The sequence below is a fragment of the Hippocampus comes genome, unplaced genomic scaffold (assembly GCF_001891065.2).
Source record: "Hippocampus comes isolate QL1 unplaced genomic scaffold, H_comes_QL1_v1.1 scaffold43, whole genome shotgun sequence".
Classification (NCBI taxonomy): Eukaryota; Metazoa; Chordata; class Actinopteri; order Syngnathiformes; family Syngnathidae; genus Hippocampus; species Hippocampus comes.
Window position 1 is genome coordinate 280,216 of NW_017805276.1, and position 20,294 is coordinate 300,509.

The following is a 20,294-nucleotide window of genomic DNA, read 5'->3' on the forward strand; positions in this document are numbered from 1 at the left end:
TTGAGAAAATAATTAAAAATACATTTCAGAATATCAAATAACATGCTTGAAAGGTTTAACTGGGGCTAGTACACAAATTTCTCACAGGGCTATCGCACCCCTTAGTGCCAGTGTAGCACCGTCACACTGGCAGACAGTAACTTTCGTAGAGCACATTTTACTGTAATCGAGGCAAATTAAAAAGACTACATTTGTCGAGCATCTGTCGCTTCATATTTTTTAGTTTCCCACAGATCAGCAGCATAAGTCAGAATTGCTTCAACCTGTCACAAGCGTTGTGAAAAGCCTAAAAATTAATAAAATAATATAAACCCAATACACCAAAATAAATTATTGACTGCATAATTGCTTTTTTGATTTGTTTTAGCGGGTGTAATAAAGTGGAGACCTTGCATCCTTTCTTTTTTTGTATCGATGGCCCGATATCGAAAAGTTTTGACACCCATGCAAGAGACGTGATCGAGCAAAACAAGAGCTACCGCTAGATGGTAGCATTGTAGCTTCATATTGACTTTTGTCCATACAGGACCCAGTAGTGACGTATTTCATCAGAGGAAAACATGGCGGCTTTACTGGCGAGGACCCTGTCGGGTATGCGTTTTTCCTTCTTAAATCTTATAAATTTCACGTGATATATTACTTAATTATGATATATTGAACTGTGAGTGAGGCAATACCGATCTTTGTAAGGAAATTGAATTTGCGCTTTATTGCCGGAGCGAGTTGTCTTTCCCGTATGTACACTGTCCTTGTGCTCGAACAGGGTTGCTTAGGTCACCGCTATCTGTGTCTCTGTGCACCCGGACCACGAACGTGGCTCGGCTGTCCGGCTTCATCCAAGCTGCTCACCCCTTTTATGTCGGTTCGGACCCGGCCAAACTTGCTCCGGCGCCTGCTGCATTCTGTCAATTATCCCGGTGCGGCCTCCTCCAAAGGTAAAAATTCTCGAACCGCTGTTGCTTGCAGACAAGTCACTCGGGGAACGGTTATCATGATCACAATTTCCTGGCAGAATTAAAATAAAATTATGAAAATTTATACAGGTTGGCAGCTCTGCCCTCACCTTCTTTTGTATGCAGAGTTGCCATTAGCCTGATGTACCTCAAGGTACATGAAACCCTAACGATCCCTGTGCCTTAGCTGGCAAACATCCACAAGATGGACTCTAGGCAATTGTAAACATCTTTTGGGTCAGTGTATAATTACTCAAGGATTTTTGCCATTTGTGGCACCTGTCTCTCCGAAACAGCAGCGGAACACTACATTTAATGCATTTTGGCATCATAGTGGTAATTAAAAAAGTGCTGGCCCCTATTGAAAACAATACCAAACAAAATTCTTCAGGTGGTGGTGACAGAATGTGTGAATGGTTGTTTATATATCTATATCTCCCGCTTTTCTCTAGAAAATGGTTTTCAAATCCCCTTTTGCAGGGTATCGGCTCTTATTCCCGCTGGGAGTCAGCAGCCCAGCAGAACTCTGACATACTGCAGTTTAAGGAAGGGAAAGACAAAGACTGTCAAGTCTGTGACACAGCGGTTCATGAGGCTGCATTGCGGTCTTTGGATTCGACGCAAGGTATGATTCTAGTTGTTTTTATTTTTAAAAAAGGTGTTAATCTTGCTTCCCCCCCTCTCCTGTACACAGGCTGGATACAAGAAGAAACTGTGGAAGAAGAAACCTGCCAGACGAAAGCGACTGAGGGAGCACGTCTTTTGTAATAAAACACAGTGTAGGCTGTTAGATAAAATGACATCACCATTTTGGAAAAGGAGGAACTGGTTTGTGGACGATCCATACCTGAAGTACCACGACAGAGTCAACCTCAAGTTGTAATTGATGTATTGACATCTTGTGATAATACAAGCTTGCAAACAAGATCGGCCTTGCATCCATCCATCCATGATCCGAGCCGCTTAGCCTCACACGGGTCGCGAATGTTTTGGAGACGATCCCAGCAATCTTCAGGATGTAGGCAGGGTAGTCAGTCAATCGCGGGGCACACAAAGAAACATTCGTGCTCACAATCACACCTCAGGACGATTTAGAGTGTTCCATTTTAATTAAATACGCAAGCAGAAACAGTAGTCAGTCACAGAAAATGTTTGCTTCATGTTTAATGACTGTAAAGTGATTTAAACCAACAATAAACCACGGGATCATGTCACCGCTGCTACTTTTACATGTAGCGCACATCAATTTGAAATCATTCTGGCCTGCCAGAACAAAGTCTTAAGGTAACCCTGCATAGTGGAAGCATTTAAAAATCATTGACAGATTCACATTAATTCATTTCAGAATTCCATCTAAAGCAGGGCTGGGGAACCTTCCAATCGGTGGCCGTTTCTGGTTTTATTAGGTTTTCCCAGGGACGTATGACTTACGAACAATTATAATGTAAGGATGAAAGACATTTATTATTGTATAATTTCAGCATTTGTGGGTTAAATGTTTTGGCCTTTTTTTAAACAGTTCCTCTGAGGTTTTATTTGTTTTTGATCTCAGTGGTCGGTCAGATGAAAAGCTGTAGTGGGGTGTGTATGTTACATTTCCTAAACCTGACCTAGAATAATTATCATGCAATGGTGACCTTTTTGATCAAAGCATGTGATAATTCCCCGCCTCTTATAGGAGGAAAGAAATTACCTCTAATGCTGAAACACGATTTTCCCATCTTTTTTTTAAAATCACATCCATTAAAAGGATACTCAATGTGTACAGCGAGTGTATCTACAACATCCTTGTTAACAGCGTGTAAACAAGACAATTGTACCTGAGAAGCTAATTGTTTCAGCATAAATGATGCTGTGATGACACTACAGTGCACACCCATCAAAAACCGAGTGATACTCAAATGCTGCTCAAGGCTCAGTAACGTGAAGAAAATGAAGACAAAACACTTTTAAGGGCCCAACGGGGTCATAATTCAAGATTTCCTCCGGCATACGTGAAATGCTCTCTCACACTCTTGAAATGCTTATTTCAGTAGAATTTCTTAGAGCGCACTAATATAATGAACAGGTGGTTTAAGAATTTCACTTGTGTGAGCTTTTAATAATGTGAGCAGTAATACTGAATTCTGTCCCGGGCAGCCCCTCATAAAACACACAGGATATATGATGACTTTGGGAATCTGCAAAATCTCCCTCAAGAATTCCACAGTTGAGATGCTCAGGAATTAAAAATACAACCTTTACGCTATAACATATGTGATATTTTGGTTTGCATCATATGGGCTAATAAAGGACCAAAAAAAAAAAAAACGGTTGCCGTAGATTGTCAAAATCATGAACCGTTCTGTGAAAGTGACTATTACAACCATGACGCTCACTACGGAAGACGCTGGGCTGCTCAGAAGATATCGTACAGGTGCATCTCAATAAATCACAATATCAGAAAAGTAGTCGTAGATTCATTGAAAACAATTCAGATGGCCACCTGATATAAAGTAATACCTATTTAGTTTCAGGAATCATCCGGATAGATGCGAGGCCATCGGCGTTTAACATCTTAGGCATTGCAGCTTTTGTCGGCAACGATCCCCCCTCATTTGACATTGGAGCGGCGTTCAAGCGGAAGATTATGATGCTCAACAGCCTGAAGTTGGTACAGGTGAAGCTTTTTCTATCCCGTAACATCCACTGAATCGAGGTTTTGTTGCTGCAGGGTTCCGGTGCAGCCCTCTGGATAAATTTGCAAAGCCTATCAAATTCGAATGGTCTGATATTTGCCTATTGATACTTGAAACGAAATAGCAAAAAGTGTATGTGGCTTTGAATGTAACCAGAGATTATTTTTTTAAACAATATTCTAATTTATTAAGATGCATCTATGCATGATACTTTTGTAGGGTCAATATCTACAATTGGAGGCAGTGATTGATATTCACTACATGGTGCAAAATAAATTAATATGAACACAATATTTAGAAATAGTTAGGTCCAGAAATATTAGGACAATCACTTTTGTTTTCCCTGCATAGAAGGGCGAATTCCTTAATGGTAAATACCATATTTTCCTGAAACCTGTCAAATCTAAAAATCTGACTCGACAAAGCCTTCAGACACTTCAATCACGGTGAGAATTGTCCTAATACTTGTGGTCCTAACTGTACTTAGTGCCGTGTGAGATGTGATACTTAATGTCCCTCATTAAGGCTTTACTCGAGGTAAATAATTCAGCCACAGCTGCTTGACTTTTCAAGACCTGCTGTTTTTAGGATACACATCAGATTTCTTTCCCCACTCTTTTAAAACGTTTACAACAGCAGCCATGCATTTGAACCATGGCGACTTACACATACTGTTGACAAGCGAGCGGCAGTACATTCTGTAGCACAAACAACTAAAAATGCATGGCCAGACACACATGCAAGTGTCCCACCAAACCTGACAGAGGGAAAAAAACAAAACAAAAACAAAACACTGTACATATAATTACGTCAAGCACATCTGATCAGCACGGAGCTCTCACTTGTCCTTGCTGTATCATAACTATCATATAGACAGGTTGTCACAGGTCACTTTGGTAATACAGAATTCCAAAGCAGTGCCGCTTCAGACACGTAAGGTTCCTTTAAAAAAAATAAAATAAAAAGAAAGAAAAATTACGTGTTGCAGCAAGCTGGAGGCAGCTGGAGGCGTCGATGTGCACGGCCCACGCGCTTCACATGGCTTCGCTGTTGGAACACACAGCGCTCCTGGATCTCGTGAGAGGCCTTAAGACTCTAAGAGGAGGCTACGGGGAGAAAGTTTGAACATCAACCACATGATCACTTTATGGTTCTTTTTCGTTTCACAGTATTGTTTTCACTTCAGCTCAAAAAGCTTATTCTTACCATGTAGTGATGTACATTTCCAAAAAGAGCATTAAATAAACTTAAGGGCCCACATTTCCTGAAATGGCACACATGTTCATCAATAGTTCTGATGGGTAAAATTGCTTTTTAGAAAATCCTATATACACACACACTAGTAGCATTCGTCAATGTGTTTTCTCCCAAAATTAAGAACACGCAAATTCCCTCTTCAACTGAAGTTGTATTTTCAGACATTCCCTTCTTGAGTGGCTGATGATCTACCTAATGGGCACCCTGTTCTAAATGATAGGGTTAATTTTATTTTTTTTTATAAATTGCCAGATGACTCTTGAATCTTTCACAAGCGAAGACACTTGCAAGTGGTTTGCTTTACAGGTGATTCATTCTGTAGAATTGTTAAAAAAAACACACAATTCTTGAAGCAATGAAGTGGTGATATGCGCTTAGTCGATCCACATCAACGCATTCTTTCTATTTGGCCTTGACATGCCACATTTCCAAAGGCAGACACACAACAAGGCCAATTTGACCTCATTCACTACGAGCGATAAAAGTGTCAACAGCTGCGGGTGCACTCAAGCATGAAGATCATTTAGTGACGGCCTTTTAAAACAATTAAAAAAAGAGCCACTGGTTGAGGTCAGCACATATTGAACAAAATCGGAAATCCCTTTACCAGGTGTAAAAGCGGATTTAAATGGAACACATGGAGATATTAGAGGCAGGCAGCAGCTGAGCACTCATCGCAACCAGGCAGAGTTGGGTACCTCGGGAGCTTTTCTTTTCACGAACCCAAGCTGAGCCCCCCGTGCAACCTTCGTTCCCTCCCCTGGCTCCCCCAGAGCTGGAGGAGTGGGAGAAGGCGTGGAGGGTGGCGAGGAATCAGGTGTCAGCGACTCCTCTGGTACCCTTTGGTCTAGTGCCAACACCTCATAGTCAGTCATGTCAAAATCTATAAAAGGGGCGGAAGTGAATCATCAATCTGCCATCGACTTTCACGTGACTGGCTGACTAAGGATACTGATGTGTGTCATTCCTTGATCTAATTTTGGCCATTAGGGACAAAAATGGATATTATATTCCGTCGAAACAACAAAGCAGAGGCCAGATAGAAAGTTATGACAAGTGAATATCAATATGCAGCGGTGTAAATGTTTTTCAATATGCATGACATTGAGCTCAAGCAGTGAACCCACTGCTGACATTTATGGCCAACTAAGAATAGCCTTTGAGGACGTGTGGAAGAAACTTTCTTATGGACAGCTAATCCCATAAAAAAATCCTGTCAGCATGGACACTGAAATGCTTCATGAAAATAAACAATTTTCCAAAATGTCTCCAATTTGTACGCTCGCTTCATTTCATGTAAATAAGCACAAGAGCAATACAAAGACAACTAGAGATGCCAGAAGACAACCACAACGTACATTCAACAGCTGGTCAGCCCGGTTGGCGCAGAAAACTAGCAGCGCTGCGTCAAGCGTTAAAAAATATTTAACTAAAAATGAGAGCGATAGTGCAGTCACTCGCAAAATACGCTACCCTCAACGACACGAAAAGCAAAAGTGCTCGCACGTCCATCCGAAAGGGCATTTGGAACGCTCGCTTACAAACAGCCTAAACGACATAACAAAGGCAAGCCAGATGTTATAAAACTCTTCCAGCAATCCGCGTAACACAACCGCAGGTTTGCTACAATAACAAAAATAAAGCTAAAGCTCTGAAAGTAGTCATGGGTGTCAAGTTTAAACAGTATGTTGAAGTGATACATCTCAGATGAGAGAGAAAACTTTGTATGTCAAGAAGGAGCTAATTTTAGCCCGGAGGGGAAAAAAAGCAAAACATACGAGCCAAGGGAGAAGAGAACATACAAAGTCTACACCGGTAGGTGAGAGTGTAGGACCTTTACGATGAGGTAGCTAATGTTCTGCCAAGGTGTAAAAAGCAGCTATGTCCATTCCAATCAGGAAGATAGGACGGGGGGGGGGGGGTCAGGGGAATCGTAAAGGGGGAACTCAGAAAAGAAGAGTGAATTGAACAATATCTACGGCCTTCAGCCAGCCTCTTTGATCAAGAAATGGACATGATAATTCGGCACATTGTTTTGGGACCGTTCATGCTATCATAGAGCAGGCACACAACACAGTATAGCCCTGCTACTTTGCGGTTCACGTTTCGTGCCTCTGCTATATCACCAATTTGTAGGTGACTGTGTGGATGGCTTTCACAGTATACAGAAAGGTAAGTCCAAAGAGTTGTTCGGCAACATACCGGGCAGCACTGAGGTCTACTGGACGACATGGAGCATAGCCTAATAGTAGAAGGAAAACAAGAAGAAGCAGACTATATCCCGCTCATCGCTGACATCGGCCGAAACGCTTCCAATGTGAATTTCTGCTAAATGTAATATTTTTGCACAAATGTAGACTATTGGTCAGGACACACACACACACACACACACACACACAGATGTGTGTTACTTTTACGAATTATTGACCAATCTAAAGTGTTTGAATAGGCTTGCTCCTTTGATGATGCAAAGTCAATGGTTGGAAAAATGCTTTCCTGAATGAGGATTTTGGAGGTATGAGGATTCCACCTGATAAAATAAAATAATAATAAACCTTTAAAATCGATGCTAATTTACATTAGCCCGCACAGGATGCTAGTTTTAGTTATGTTAGTCTTTTTTTTAATTTCTAAGGTGTTTTAATAGGTTTGTGTGCTTGAAGAAATAAATAAACTACAAAAATAAAAAGGTTGCTTTTGATATTGCAGATTTTCACCTGTTGTGGATAGGCCCCCGTGATAAAGGGAGATTCTCTATATTACATTCTTTACTATTTTAATGTTTCTTTAGGCGTGGGGAATCATATTCCTGTCAGGGGCCATTTCAGCTTAAATATTTTGAAGTCCTCCAAAGACCATATAAAACTTATGAAAAAGAATATGACGTAACAATGGAACATAGGCTTAATATTATGTGCATCAATGGGTTGCATGTTTTCTGAGATTTTAATATCAGTTCCTCTAAAGGTTTATTAGTTTGCAGAATTAGTTGAAATGCTCTTTCGGGCCATGAAAGTCCCACAGGCCACAGGTTACCCACCCTTGCATTTAGTGACATTTAGTGATCAAAGTGTCAGCGCTCACCTTTGTTGTAGCTTTCAGACTTGCTCCGCATCATGGTGCGAGCCCGGTGCTGCGCTGCTGCTTCCGTTCTCGTTGGCTGGGTAGAGCTGGTGGTGTCCGAGTCGTACCCCGCCAGATCTTGCATGCTGAAGCTCCTCAATCTGTCCGTCAGAACTCCTTGGCCCTGAGACACGACAGAGCAGCTATTCAATAGGAAGTAGTTGGAGACACAAACATCATGTGTGCGTCTATCCAAAATGTGTGTGCATTTTGTTATTTGAGTTGCCAGGAAAATCCAGTGGAACCTTGAAAGTTGAGCTCAAACAGCCATACAATTTAAAGGAAAATCAATCCAAATTATTTAAAGTATTTGTCCCCCCTTCCTGATTTCTGTGTCCTTTGCATATTTCTCACATACTATGGTTTCAGTTCATCAAACCAACTTGAACCCTTTCAGGGACAGCGGTCACTACAGTGGACAGCTTGTCATGTTATCAGGTTACAGGGTGCATGAAAGGATTACTTTCACAGAGACTACCCAAGGAAATGCAAAATGCAGTTTCAAAACGCCAACTGAATTTATAAAGGCACAGAAAAAATACAGGTAAATAAAAATCCTAAACTACTTGTCCCTATGTGAAAAAGTAATTGCCCCCTGACCCTAATAACGGGTTGTGCTACCCTTGGCATACCAAGTAGAAACAAACAAACTGAAAAAAAGTATTTCTATGAACAAAAAAAAAAAAGTAAAAGAAAACTAACGGAAACTATAAAAGTACCAATAATTACAGCGAAAACGTCATTAGTTCTTATTAATATTGCTAAACGTCTGTTCAGAGGAAGGAAGGTCAAACAGTTGTTTGAGAATTGTAGTTTACTTTATTGCACAATACTTAGTGGGCTTTTCTTTTACCTTGCACTCGACAAATACACCACATATTTAAAAAAAAAAAACTAACACTAAAACTAAAATGAGTAAAAACTAAACTAAAACAGAGCGTGACAGAAAAAAAAAACAATTAACAAAAACAAACAAACCTGCTCTCAAAACGAATTAAAACCGACTGAATTTAAAAATCAAAGGTCAAAACAAATTAAAAACTAACTTTAATGAAAATCCAAAACGATTACAACCCTGGTTCTAAATTCAAAACCAAATCTTGACTCTGGCCCTCCTGTGGTGTTAATATGGTGTTCCATGTGCTTGCGTGGTTAATCTTCATGTATTCTGGGCTCCTTTAACATTCCAAAAACATGCATGTTAGGTTTATTGAAGACTCAAACATTTGTCTCCAGGCTCCATCACACTCACAACCCAAAGGAGGAAAGTGCTCTAAATCAGGTTTTTAATAATAATAATAATAACAATAATAATAATAATAATAATAAGCAATATTTATGAATTAGGGGTTAGATTCAGCAACAAGTAGAATTGCTCAAGCATGGTAAAATCCACATTGAGCAAGCTTTTAATTGGTTCGACTAAAAAAACATTTTTTTTAAATCTCAAAAACTTAATGTGCCGAAAAAATGTAAAGACATATTTTAAATAAGCAACAAATATACATTTAGGGGCACATAAAGCCGTCTCTGATTACGATTTGTCATTGACCAGTATACAGTACTCGATTAATCCTTTAGATTCCCCTTGAATTCAACTAAATGCTCAAAATTTCAGTTTCTCAACACTACATATTCTCCAATTTCTGTAGTCCTACATTAATGCAGACTGATTATCTCTGAGTTAGGAAAAAAAAAAAAAACAACAACAACATTTGCCTTTACTTTGGGGAGCAACAATCAATATTTTCTGACATGATACGGACCAAATCAGGGACTGAATCATAGCTAATTTATATTTGTGCATTTTCTGCAATGACAGTAAAAGAAAAGAATGATTTTTTTTTTATCCTATTCAGCAACAAAAGAATCAACAAATTGATTACTCGTGACTGTTTCCCCTACAAATAACCTGGCCCTGTCTGTTTTAAAGACCAAATGTTTGTCCACCCCTGACATAAAGTGTGCGACACACTGCAATACAGACAACAATATTAATACTGGATTCAGGTGTATCAGTGTTGTAAGAGATATCAGCAATACCAATATTTTCTCCCACCGCAAATGGGTGATACCCTGACTTAACTTCTTAGGTCAGAACAAAACAGAAGAAAAATGTTCAGAGTCGGCAATACCTTTGTTGCAGCCATGACAGCAGCGGTGGCGGCCACATTTAGCCCCTTTCTCCCATAATGCACCAGTGTGTCATAGCTTTTGTCCTTGGCTTGGCAGATATAGTCATCAATATCCTGGGACAAGCCACAAAACAAAAAACATGTTGTGGCTCTTTTGCGTGACGACTGTAGCTGCGTGACTGAGTCAACTCTGATCACACACAATTCATTCCATCACAGATGCAGGGAAAAGGACACATAGCAACACAGCGAACACGAAATGGCACAAAGCCATACTTGTTCCCTGCACAGCCGAGAAGCTCAAATGTTATTGATGATGGGAATCAACAGCACATATTAAATCCAAGGATGGTGTTTTCCCCCTTTGCATTTGCTTGGACTGCACAAGAGGAAGTGGCAAAATAAGTGGGGAATGTTCACCTTTTCTTTAGAGGAAAGAGTGGGATGGACAAACTTCCTGTAGAGCACACTGGAGCCTTTAGTGTAAGGCGACAATAACCACACCACAAAGGCTATCTTCAGTTCATAGTAGAAAGGAAGCCTGGAGTGAAGGTGATGACAAACAAACACACAGTCAAGGGGCTTATTGGTCACAATCGCTTTCAATTGTATTCATTTAACAGCATGTTTATAAATGTGGTTGGGCGGGCATCAAGCCACACTATTAACATTAGACCGTAGGTGTAACCAATGAACATGCGCTGATTTAAATTCCAGCATAAAACTACTTACCAGCAAAGAAACATATCAGTGAATACTTCCACTGATGTAAATAGGGCAAATATTATCCAGTACATCATCCATTTCACCTACAACACAGGAGAAACGATAGATAGATAGATAGATAGATAGATAGATAGATAGATAGATAGATAGATAGATAGATAGATAGATAGATAGATAGATACAGCTGTAACAAAGTACTTAACAGAACATTTAACATAAAATAACAATAGTACAACAGAACACATATCAAAAAACTTGGACAATAATACAATCGTAACAATAATGATAATATCCCAATACATGAAATTACGTGATCACAGATAGACTCTCTTGGGAAAAAAATTCTTAACTGTACTGCATATCTCATTTAGGGATGGGGTACGTCCAAGCTAACCAGAGCTCACGTGGATATCAATACTCACGCTCACATTTACAGTCACTAGGGGGATTTGAAAAAAAAAAACAAAAAAACACATTGATACTTTGTCCTATAGATTCAGCATATGAAGCTTGTCTCAATCAAGTGACAGGATTTAAACATAAGTTTCTTGACACCAATGTACTACTTTGAATAATGCTACTAGTATAACTACTTACAATAAATACATGTTTTATTATCATTATTATTACTTTCCTATGAGACAAGTCTTTGGTGCCATCATGTGGCATTTTAGGGCATTTAAGAAAGAGCACAAAAACATCGGTGAATCTGTGTATACTGAACTCTAAATAAGTGAGGGATTACCAAGTAAAACCAAAGTGCACTTACATATTCCTTTACGTCTTTGGACTTGACGGCTTTATAAGATGAGTAGGCGGGATATAGCGTACCAAACACAAGTCTGAAAGAACATGTTATCGATGTTAATGTGGGAAATTTACATTCGGACAATATTAATAAGATATGAAACCACATACGTGAACAAAACATGTATTAACTGTGCAAAGGTGAACATTGTAGTTAGTGTTTATCCCACCGGAGTAAAAATGTAAACTAAAGAGGAACTATTTACATTGACATCTCAATATTTTGACTTTATGAGGCATGATTCATGACAATGTCCCTATGTCATAATGATGTCACAATGATGTCACCTTAGCTATCACTGCTTATGATACAGGTCCAAATATTAGTCAGACTTCTGTAGGCCGTGTTGGTTTTTTTTCTCCCCCCTCACCCATCCGAGTGAGACAAAGTTAGCCTGCGTGCAGACACCTGCGGCCCGGCTAAAGGAGCACCGTGGCCCGGCCAACAGCTGAGGGCGAGCCGATCAAGTTACGGACCCGAATGCACTCAGCACAAATGGAATGATCACCATTTCGTGTACTGTACATACACATGAGCTTTGGTTTGGGCTAGGCCAGTGTGAATGAAAACTCATGTAAATTTAATTGGCTTGTTTTGTCAAGCTTGGCCCAGGCTGCACTGTGTCATGGCGCTCACTCACAGCAGGAAAAAAATAAGCTTCACTTGTAAGAATAGAGATCTTATTTAATTTGTGGGGGGTAGGGAAGGGTGTGTATTTTTATGAACATGTCTGGGGTTTTTTTTTACTCTTTTCGTGTTTTCAATAACGTGACTCCTTGTAACCTGAGAAGGCTGACCCATCCCTTTTTTTTGTTTTGTTTTCCCACCCTCCAATGTAGGACATCTCCACATTGTTATTGAGTAACCGCCCAGTCACATTGGTGCTTCGCTTATTTGGCAAATGTATCTATCCTAATGATAACAATAACAAAACGCGTCAGGCAGAGCGTTAGGCAGCAACTAAACGCCTGGTAAAAATAAACAGGCCCACCTCAAGCATTCCTTTCAAGCTGGTTCATACTATCTAGTGACATTTGTGTTACATTTTGTCACACACACAATACATGCCGTCCTGTGCTGCAAGAATCGAGGGAGAAAAGCGCCTATCGAGCGACGCCTTCAAAAAAGGCGACAAAATGAAGCAATTTCGGAATTATCGTCACGCTCACGTGTGAAATGATGTATAAAAAAATTAATGACTCACACCACAAGTCTGGAGATGATCCAAGAGACCATTGCGCCGGAGAGGCGACAGAACGGGCTGTCTTGCTGCTTAGGAGGAGTTTCCTCCTGCCGCTGCTGATGGTGACAGGCGAGTCAAGGCGCCCAGCACCAGCACACAACGACGCGACGTCACGCAGTCCCACAAGTGGCCACAAGAGGCACTGCTGCAACGCACGACAACATGAGGGACGGCTTCTCAGAGAGTGAATGCCATTTTCGTATTTTCATTGCACGTTTTAGCTGAAGACGGTAACCAAAATATTACAAACACCTCCTAACTTGATCGGATGTAATGAGAAGTCATTGCAAACTACAATTAAAGTTCTGTAATTAATGTGACTTGTTTTTACAGCACTGCAAACTACAAGACTGTAGTTGGTTTTTTTTTACACCCCATAAAACTACAATAATAGTTCTTTGAATATAGTTTGGAAAAAAATTCTTAGCCCGAGCAGGTGCAATTATAAACCACTAGCAACTACATTGCATTTTTCATTTTGTAGTATACTGCACTCATATGTCCACGCGTGTTCAAAACACATCATTCTTCAAGCATTTTTTTTTTAAATGGTGCTTCTGTCCCTACAGTATGCTTTGAGAGTTGCTGCCATTGCTCTGATGGCCCTCCAGCTGACAGGAGGAGCCACAAAACAAGCAAGGTTTTGTTGCAGTCAAACAAAAGCAGCGACTGGAAAGAGTATCCTGTCCACAATAAGAGGCAAAGGATTAGCTTTAAAAACGCGGGGTCACCCAAAATGAAATTTGATCGCATTTACTTGTTGCTGTTTGAAGCAAAACACAATACAACGTAGGTTAAGTTGTGTAAGACACTCTCTCAAATCTGTACTTTCTACTGTATGTGAGCTGCAAAATGTTCTGCTGTAAATTGTCATTGAGGAAATAGAAAAGGGATAAAATATTGCTCATTTCACAAACAGTCCCGGTGTCCTTAAAAGTTTATTTCTTTATCATTTCACCCCATGTACATAGAAAAAATATACACCAATTGCACTTCCACAATACAGATTCTCACAACTAACCAGCCACTCATTGCCGTGCCTTTGCACTTTGTTTCTTACTCATTCATGACACAAACTTTGGACACGTGGAGTGTTAACACACAACAAATTAGTTGGGGGGAGTATGCGTGCATTTTGATGACGTAAGCATAATTCATATCGTAAAGAAGACACACCGACTGTACAGAAGTCTTTTTCAAAAGAAATGCACACAACAACTGTAGTGTTTTAGTTAACAAGGACTTATTAGTGATGCGAACACTTTAGTGACCATTTTGTCAATGGGGAGTTGGAAACATAAATAGCCTTTAATACCGTGGTGTCCATAACATAAGACACAAGAGGAGTAAGATGAAGCACTATAGGCACAGTAGGCTTTTCATACTTACAATATTTACACTTTCTCAAACCTTCTATTTGACTTTGGATAGTAAACGTACCAAGCATTACCACTGATTAAAAAAAAAAAAAAAAAAAATCTTGACGAAATTAAAAGTGACATGAATGACCCCAAGCCCAAATACAACCCCAGATGATTGCGCGCAAGCGAAATTAGAGCAAGTCGCGGAGAGGAGTTCAGTACTTCGACCGCTTAACCTGTATTGCCTCAAACAAACACCAACTTAGCTCCGAAGAGCGGCCAGTCTGGACTGCATTTCTTCAATGTCTTCCTCGGACTCATCATCTGAGGCCGCGGTGGCTCCCGAGGGCATCTCGGGAAGGGCGTCTGTGACTTTGCTGGGCGCTTTGCCGAGGGCACCTAGACACAAAGCAAAGCATCCAAACAGAAGATTTCGGTTGGATTGACACTTCAGGTAGAAGTCCATTGAAAAGTCCCGATTAGAACTTTCACCGGTCCTTTTATTTCACTTTTTATTTCCAGTTGAACTATTTGAATTATCTGATTTAATAACCATATGCATTTTTTTTCATTTCCATGTATAATTCAAGTGTTACATATCTGTTATGGTTTGCATCCTTGTCATAACACGGATGTAAAAGTCGTTCCCACAACAGAGAATGTATGCATGTGAGTATTGTTGTATGGTCTATTTGTAGGTGTTGTTCCTGCATGTGTGCTACACTCGCAGTTTTTGAACGTTTAAGATTACCGCAACACTGCGCTATCAACCACTATGACATTTTACTTTACTGATTAGCACTAACCTAGCACACCTGTCACTTGAACTATGTTTGTAAATCAGACCTTAGTCACGCGTGTGTCACGCTTCTACTCCCAAAAAGTACATGGGAAGCCCAGACATGTCATCACCTGCTGTGATCTCAAAGAGAATCTTGTCAACTTCCTCCTCAACCGCTTCTTCCATGTCCTCTCCATCTTCCATGCTCTCAAATGTGTCCTCCAGCATTTCTTCAATGATCCCGGCCTGGAAACGTAAGACATACGCCGTTCTATTTGGCAAACATCTCACTCATCAAGAGGGAGTTCAACTCAAATACAAGAGGGCCCTCGGTTTTTATGATGCTCGTGACGCTTTCAAGAATGTCATCATGCGGCGCAAGAAGGTACTGGGTATTTATTTGCTAAGGCATCTTGTAAAAATGCTTGTGTATGGGTGGAGCTATGCTTTTTGGGGAAATGTGTTTATCAAGTGGAGAACAAGTAGGCAAAGAATTTAGACAAGGGAGTCTATTCGAAGTGGCACGGTGGTCCACTGGTTAGCACATGCGCTGGTAAAATATCATGTGAATGTCATTCCACTTTATGACTGTTTCCTACTTGGTGTTGATGCTTCACAAAAATTCCAAGTTTATATCTTCATGTGGCGGCACAGAGGTCGACTGGTTAGCATATCGATCTCACAGTGCAGAGGTCAAGGGTTCGATTCCGGCCCCGGTCTTCCTGTGTGGAGTTTCAATGTTCTCCAACTCATTCAGTACCAGCCAATTCTAAACTAAGTCTGAAAAGACATATAAAAACGTCTTTGGGAGTGAATGAGTTATGGGTGTACTACTGCCCAAAGACAGCTGAGATAGGCCCCAGCATGCCTGTCACCCTTGTGAGGATAAAGCGGATCGGATAACGGATGGATGGATGTCTTTATGTTTGAAATGCTAAACGTGGCAAAAAGGTCATAAGGTTCAACGTCTGAATACCGGTAGTTTGCCAAGCCACTGCATGTCTTAGTAAATATGGCTGCAGACCTTCATCATCTCCTTTGATAGCTCTCGCATGGTGGCCTGTATCTCCGGGACTTTGATCAGATTCTGCATGGCTTTCATCACCTCTGTGCTCTTCTGCACGGAACCGGCCACACGGAGTAAAGCTATTAAAAAAAATAAAATAAAAAAAGACAATAAATCCTAGTTGCAGTCATTAATACAATCTAAATAAAGTTGAACTGCGATGCACAACTCACAAAGCTGATTCTTCATGCTGAGTGTCACCGAGTTGAGGTGGGCTTTGGAGGAGTAGAGCTTTGTGACGGCTCGTTTTGACTGAACCATCTCCTTTGCGAGAATCACACAAACATCCCTCTGACCCTTTTTGGCGGCATCTTTGATGGATTTCTTCACTTTTTCCTGTTCCCTTTGAATATCTGGTACAAAAAAAAAACCCAAATGGCAGCGTAAATGGAATCAGATATCTTCCGATTGAAATCAGGTCACTTCGGATTGTGGATTAAAATCTGCCAATATGAATACAGTGTAAAACATATCCATGTATCCCATGAATGCAAGCGTCACGTCATCGACATGCACTGACTGGTGACTTATTAACACCCACTGTAAACAACATGAGATGTGAGATGTGTGTTAACTCTAATTTTTAAGTCGTTGAACTAGATCATCATATATTAGTGTGACTCTGCAAATCGTCCAATTAAATTTTGGGTCAAGCAAGAAAAAAAAAAACTATCATGACCTCATTTGCTTGTCGTTTCATAGTGAGATGACAAATTATCCATGTGATTGCAAATGTGGACCACATTGTTGGTACCCCTGTTCATGAAAGAAAAACCCACAGTGGTCACCGAAATAACTTGGGACCCTGACAAAACATTTTAAGAAAATGTTTCAATGAAAATCTCACATTCTAATCAAACGATTTTTGTCACTTTCAAAGAGATTTCTGCACCACTCAGAGCTTATTTGGCTTAGTCTACATAGGCGAACTGATCGGGTCATCTCATGTTTCAAGGGTGTTTTCTCCAAAAGGCATGCTTCGGTTCCTTCCAAAAATGCTCAAAATTAATAAAATAGCAGCAACATTCGCTATGCACACACACACTTGCAAACAGTCACTGCTCAGTGAGATACGAGCTTAAGGAAGAGTCCAATGTTTTGCTCTTGCGTGTTTATAATTTTCTTTCTAATCTCCTGAGACACGTCTCTCCTTCGCTTCTTCTGGTCCATGTTTAGCGTGGTACACACCGTGTCACAAAACAGCACAGTGACTAATTGTCACCCTTTAAATAGGCCGACTGACCAGATGTTTGAAGACATCTATGACGCTAAATAGAGAACATACCTTGTTTGAACATCATCCCTATTGTCAAATTATTTTCAATCTTTTCAAAGGCATCAACATTTTTATCCAGGCCTGTTTCATGGTTGTTGTTGTTTTTTATTTTTTTTTTTATTTTTTTTAATAATTCTGTTGAACCGCAATTCAAAACTAATGTCTGATTTTTACTGGTAGTTTTAATGCATTTTGATTTGCTAATATTTTTGTCAGATTCACGTTATTTCAGTGACCACAGTGTTTTTGTGTTTCATTCAACGATGGGTACCAAGAATTTTCCCCTATGTGTTCATCTACATTTGGATGATAAGTAAACAATCAAAATAATGTTGTAATACAGGATTAATAGTGGGTAAATGGGGACATTTACTTACCTCTAATTTGCCTGTCGATTGCTCTTGATTCCTTCCTGATTTTCCGTTATTTCAGTGACCACAGTGTTTTTGTGTTTCATTCAACGATGGGTACCAAGAATTTTCCCCTATGTGTTCATCTACATTTGGATGATAAGTAAACAATCAAAATGATGTTGTGATAAAGGATTAATAGTGGGTAAATGGTGCCATTTACTTACCTCTAATTTGCCTGTCGATTGCTCTTGATTCCTTCCTGATTTTCTGGGTCCACTCAGTTATCTAGATGGGCCAAAAGTAGGTAAGCACTTTAAATTGGATTCTTTTTATTACAATTATACAACCGTTCAACTTAAAAATGGAAGTCAAGCCCAAAATTTTCTTTACAATTCTATGTTCTCCTACAGTAACCCGACAAGTCTGAACAGGGTACTGTATTTCGATTAATATTGCATTTGTGGAACATTAGTTAAGCAGCAAAACCCATCCGTTTTCATCCATCTAAGGAGGTTGCCATTTTCCCACTTACTGTCGACTAAAAATGACATCGCTGTGCCTAAGGAGTCAGATTGAGAACGTCATAAGACCAAACCCAGTCAACAGGTGAGCTGTGATTGGTCATAGCCTGAGCCCTCGACCAACTGTGATGTCATTTTCAGTCGACAGCAGGTGGCAAAATGGCCTCCCGAGATGAATAAAAATGGGTGGATTTTGCGTCTTATTCATATTCAACAAACGCAATATTAATGGGAATCCCGTGTTTCTCTTTGGAATGACATCCCACGGAACATTCGGCAAGCCCCCTCGCTGCCCATCTTAAAAACTTGTCTCCAAACTCATTTGTATTCTTTGGCATTTGACTCGGCATGATTCAGACTTGATCTTAGTTTGACTGTTTTGTGCTTTCTACTGTCTTCGTTATTAATTTCTTGTTTTACTGTTCTATATATATTTTCTCCATGTACAGCACTTTGTATACAGCGATGGCAGTTTTAAAGTGCTCTATAAATACAGTTGAGTGTTTAGACCAGTAAGAGCGTATAGATATTATTGTAAAAAAAAATTTTTTTTTAAACTTGACTTCCAATAAAAACTTCCCAAGACCAAGACTCACCACCACTCACCCATTCCGAATATGCTTATATTTATATTTTATCATTTATATTTACTTATATAGTTTTTGTTTTTATACTTCTCCCTTTCATAATTTTTGCTGCTGTAAATTGGGAATTTCTCCATTGTGAGACAAATAAAGGTTTTCTTCTCTTTTCTTATCTTATTGTTGGATCGAGCATCGGTTACAGAGTTTTGTTGGAGTTTCAAAATAAGGTTTCAAGACAGGATTAGGGTATCGAAGTAGGGTTTCTAGCTACGGCTAGAGTGCTATCCAGGGTTTGGATTTGTATTCAAGGTTTCAAATCCTGGTTTCTAGCTAGGGTTAGGGTTGTTGCCAACGGTTAAGGTTTCTGATTAGTTTTAAGGCCAGTGTCAGGGTTTCAAGTGCCGACGTGGTTGAGGGGGTGTTGACCTGGTAGCCCCTTCCTTTCTTCAATACGTTATGTATAAACGTGCATTTATTTTTGACCAGTGTACAACATGTTTACATCGAGGTGATTGACAGCAGACAGCTTCGATGTTAGCTTGGCTAACTTGTGCTCCATCTAAACCGCGTTATTTATGACCGGCGGGTCCGTTCATTGGGACACAAACGCAAATTACACATGAATTCAAGCAGACGTGTATTCGCCATTCAGCCATCAGTGTGTGCGAAAAGGCTGTCACCGTGGTTTACTGAATGCTAACGTTAGCAAAGTTAGCGCTATCATGTTTGACTTTTATCAGAGGCTGTTTAAGACTGTCAGCAGGTCTTCGAGTGATCGGTGCTTACCAGCTCTTTCGGCGGTTTCTCCGGTGTTCGACCGAACAGTCCCATTGTGCCAAAATGTCTTGAAAATCAAGTTGATAGCTTACTTGCTTGCTGAAAGTAGTTGGCTACCTGGAAACAATACACGATTTACACTTCCTGTTTTCGTTCGGTCTGCTCTGTGCGGATATTAGAAGGAACAGTCTGTGCTTTAATCCAGCAATTTGGCAAAGGGTTCCCTTTCAATCAAAAGCTAGCGAATAAATACAGAATTACAATGACGTTGGTACTCTTATGGTTGTTTATTCGCCTGCAGGTCAGCACAGGAAAAAACGACCTTAACGAATAAATCTGAATGAACGAATGTAATCAGAGGCCAATGTGCATTTTCATTGTATTATATGAATTTATCAATTGCGTTGCTAATGTATTTCATTTACATTGATAATACGTATTCACTGATTTACTTTTAGGTTTATTTTAATTAGCTTTGTCAGGGAGACCACACCTGTCGGGTACAAGTCAAACAGTACCGACAAAGCTAGCTCCAAAAATAGCACATCATTGCTCTTCATCTCCATTTATAATGAATGCATTTATAGTGAAAGCAACAAACACTGGTCCTGCGCTACAAGGTAGAAAAAATACGTATAATATATTGGGGGGA

General features: G+C 40.0%; 3 protein-coding genes across 5 annotated transcripts; 1 reads left to right on the forward strand and 2 right to left on the reverse strand.

The window, feature by feature from the left end:
• The first annotated feature begins 506 nt into the window (after positions 1-506).
• Positions 507-2,167, forward strand: mrpl35 (mitochondrial ribosomal protein L35). The gene is made up of 4 exons (XM_019870247.1): positions 507-591; positions 764-935; positions 1,434-1,578; positions 1,648-2,167. The coding sequence occupies exons 1-4, from the start codon at positions 561-563 to the stop codon at positions 1,834-1,836; spliced, it is 537 nt and encodes a 178-aa protein (XP_019725806.1). The 5' UTR covers positions 507-560; the 3' UTR covers positions 1,837-2,167.
• Positions 2,168-3,772: 1,605 nt separating this feature from the next.
• reep1 (receptor accessory protein 1) lies at positions 3,773-13,055 on the reverse strand. Of its 2 annotated transcripts, none has more exons than XM_019870246.1 (8): positions 12,885-13,055; positions 11,642-11,714; positions 10,879-10,955; positions 10,567-10,687; positions 10,147-10,260; positions 7,973-8,135; positions 5,587-5,771; positions 3,773-4,737 (listed from the first exon to the last, which is right to left on the reverse strand). In XM_019870246.1, the coding sequence occupies exons 1-8, from the start codon at positions 12,914-12,916 to the stop codon at positions 4,666-4,668; spliced, it is 837 nt and encodes a 278-aa protein (XP_019725805.1). In that variant the 5' UTR covers positions 12,917-13,055; the 3' UTR covers positions 3,773-4,665. The 2 variants fall into 2 exon arrangements, with proteins under 2 accessions (XP_019725805.1, XP_019725804.1); XM_019870245.1 differs by lacking the exon at positions 12,885-13,055 and adding an exon at positions 11,791-11,891.
• Positions 13,056-13,842: 787 nt separating this feature from the next.
• On the reverse strand, positions 13,843-19,985 carry chmp3 (charged multivesicular body protein 3). 2 transcript variants are annotated; one of them, XM_019870293.1, is made up of 6 exons: positions 19,652-19,985; positions 17,985-18,045; positions 16,305-16,484; positions 16,090-16,211; positions 15,197-15,311; positions 13,843-14,683 (listed from the first exon to the last, which is right to left on the reverse strand). In XM_019870293.1, exons 1-6 carry the CDS (start codon positions 19,694-19,696, stop codon positions 14,547-14,549), a joined length of 660 nt encoding a protein of 219 aa, XP_019725852.1. In that variant the 5' UTR covers positions 19,697-19,985; the 3' UTR covers positions 13,843-14,546. The 2 variants fall into 2 exon arrangements, with proteins under 2 accessions (XP_019725852.1, XP_019725853.1); XM_019870294.1 differs by lacking the exons at positions 17,985-18,045; positions 19,652-19,985 and adding an exon at positions 17,785-17,848 and having other exon boundaries at positions 14,547-14,683.
• Between the last annotated feature and the right edge of the window lie 309 nt (positions 19,986-20,294).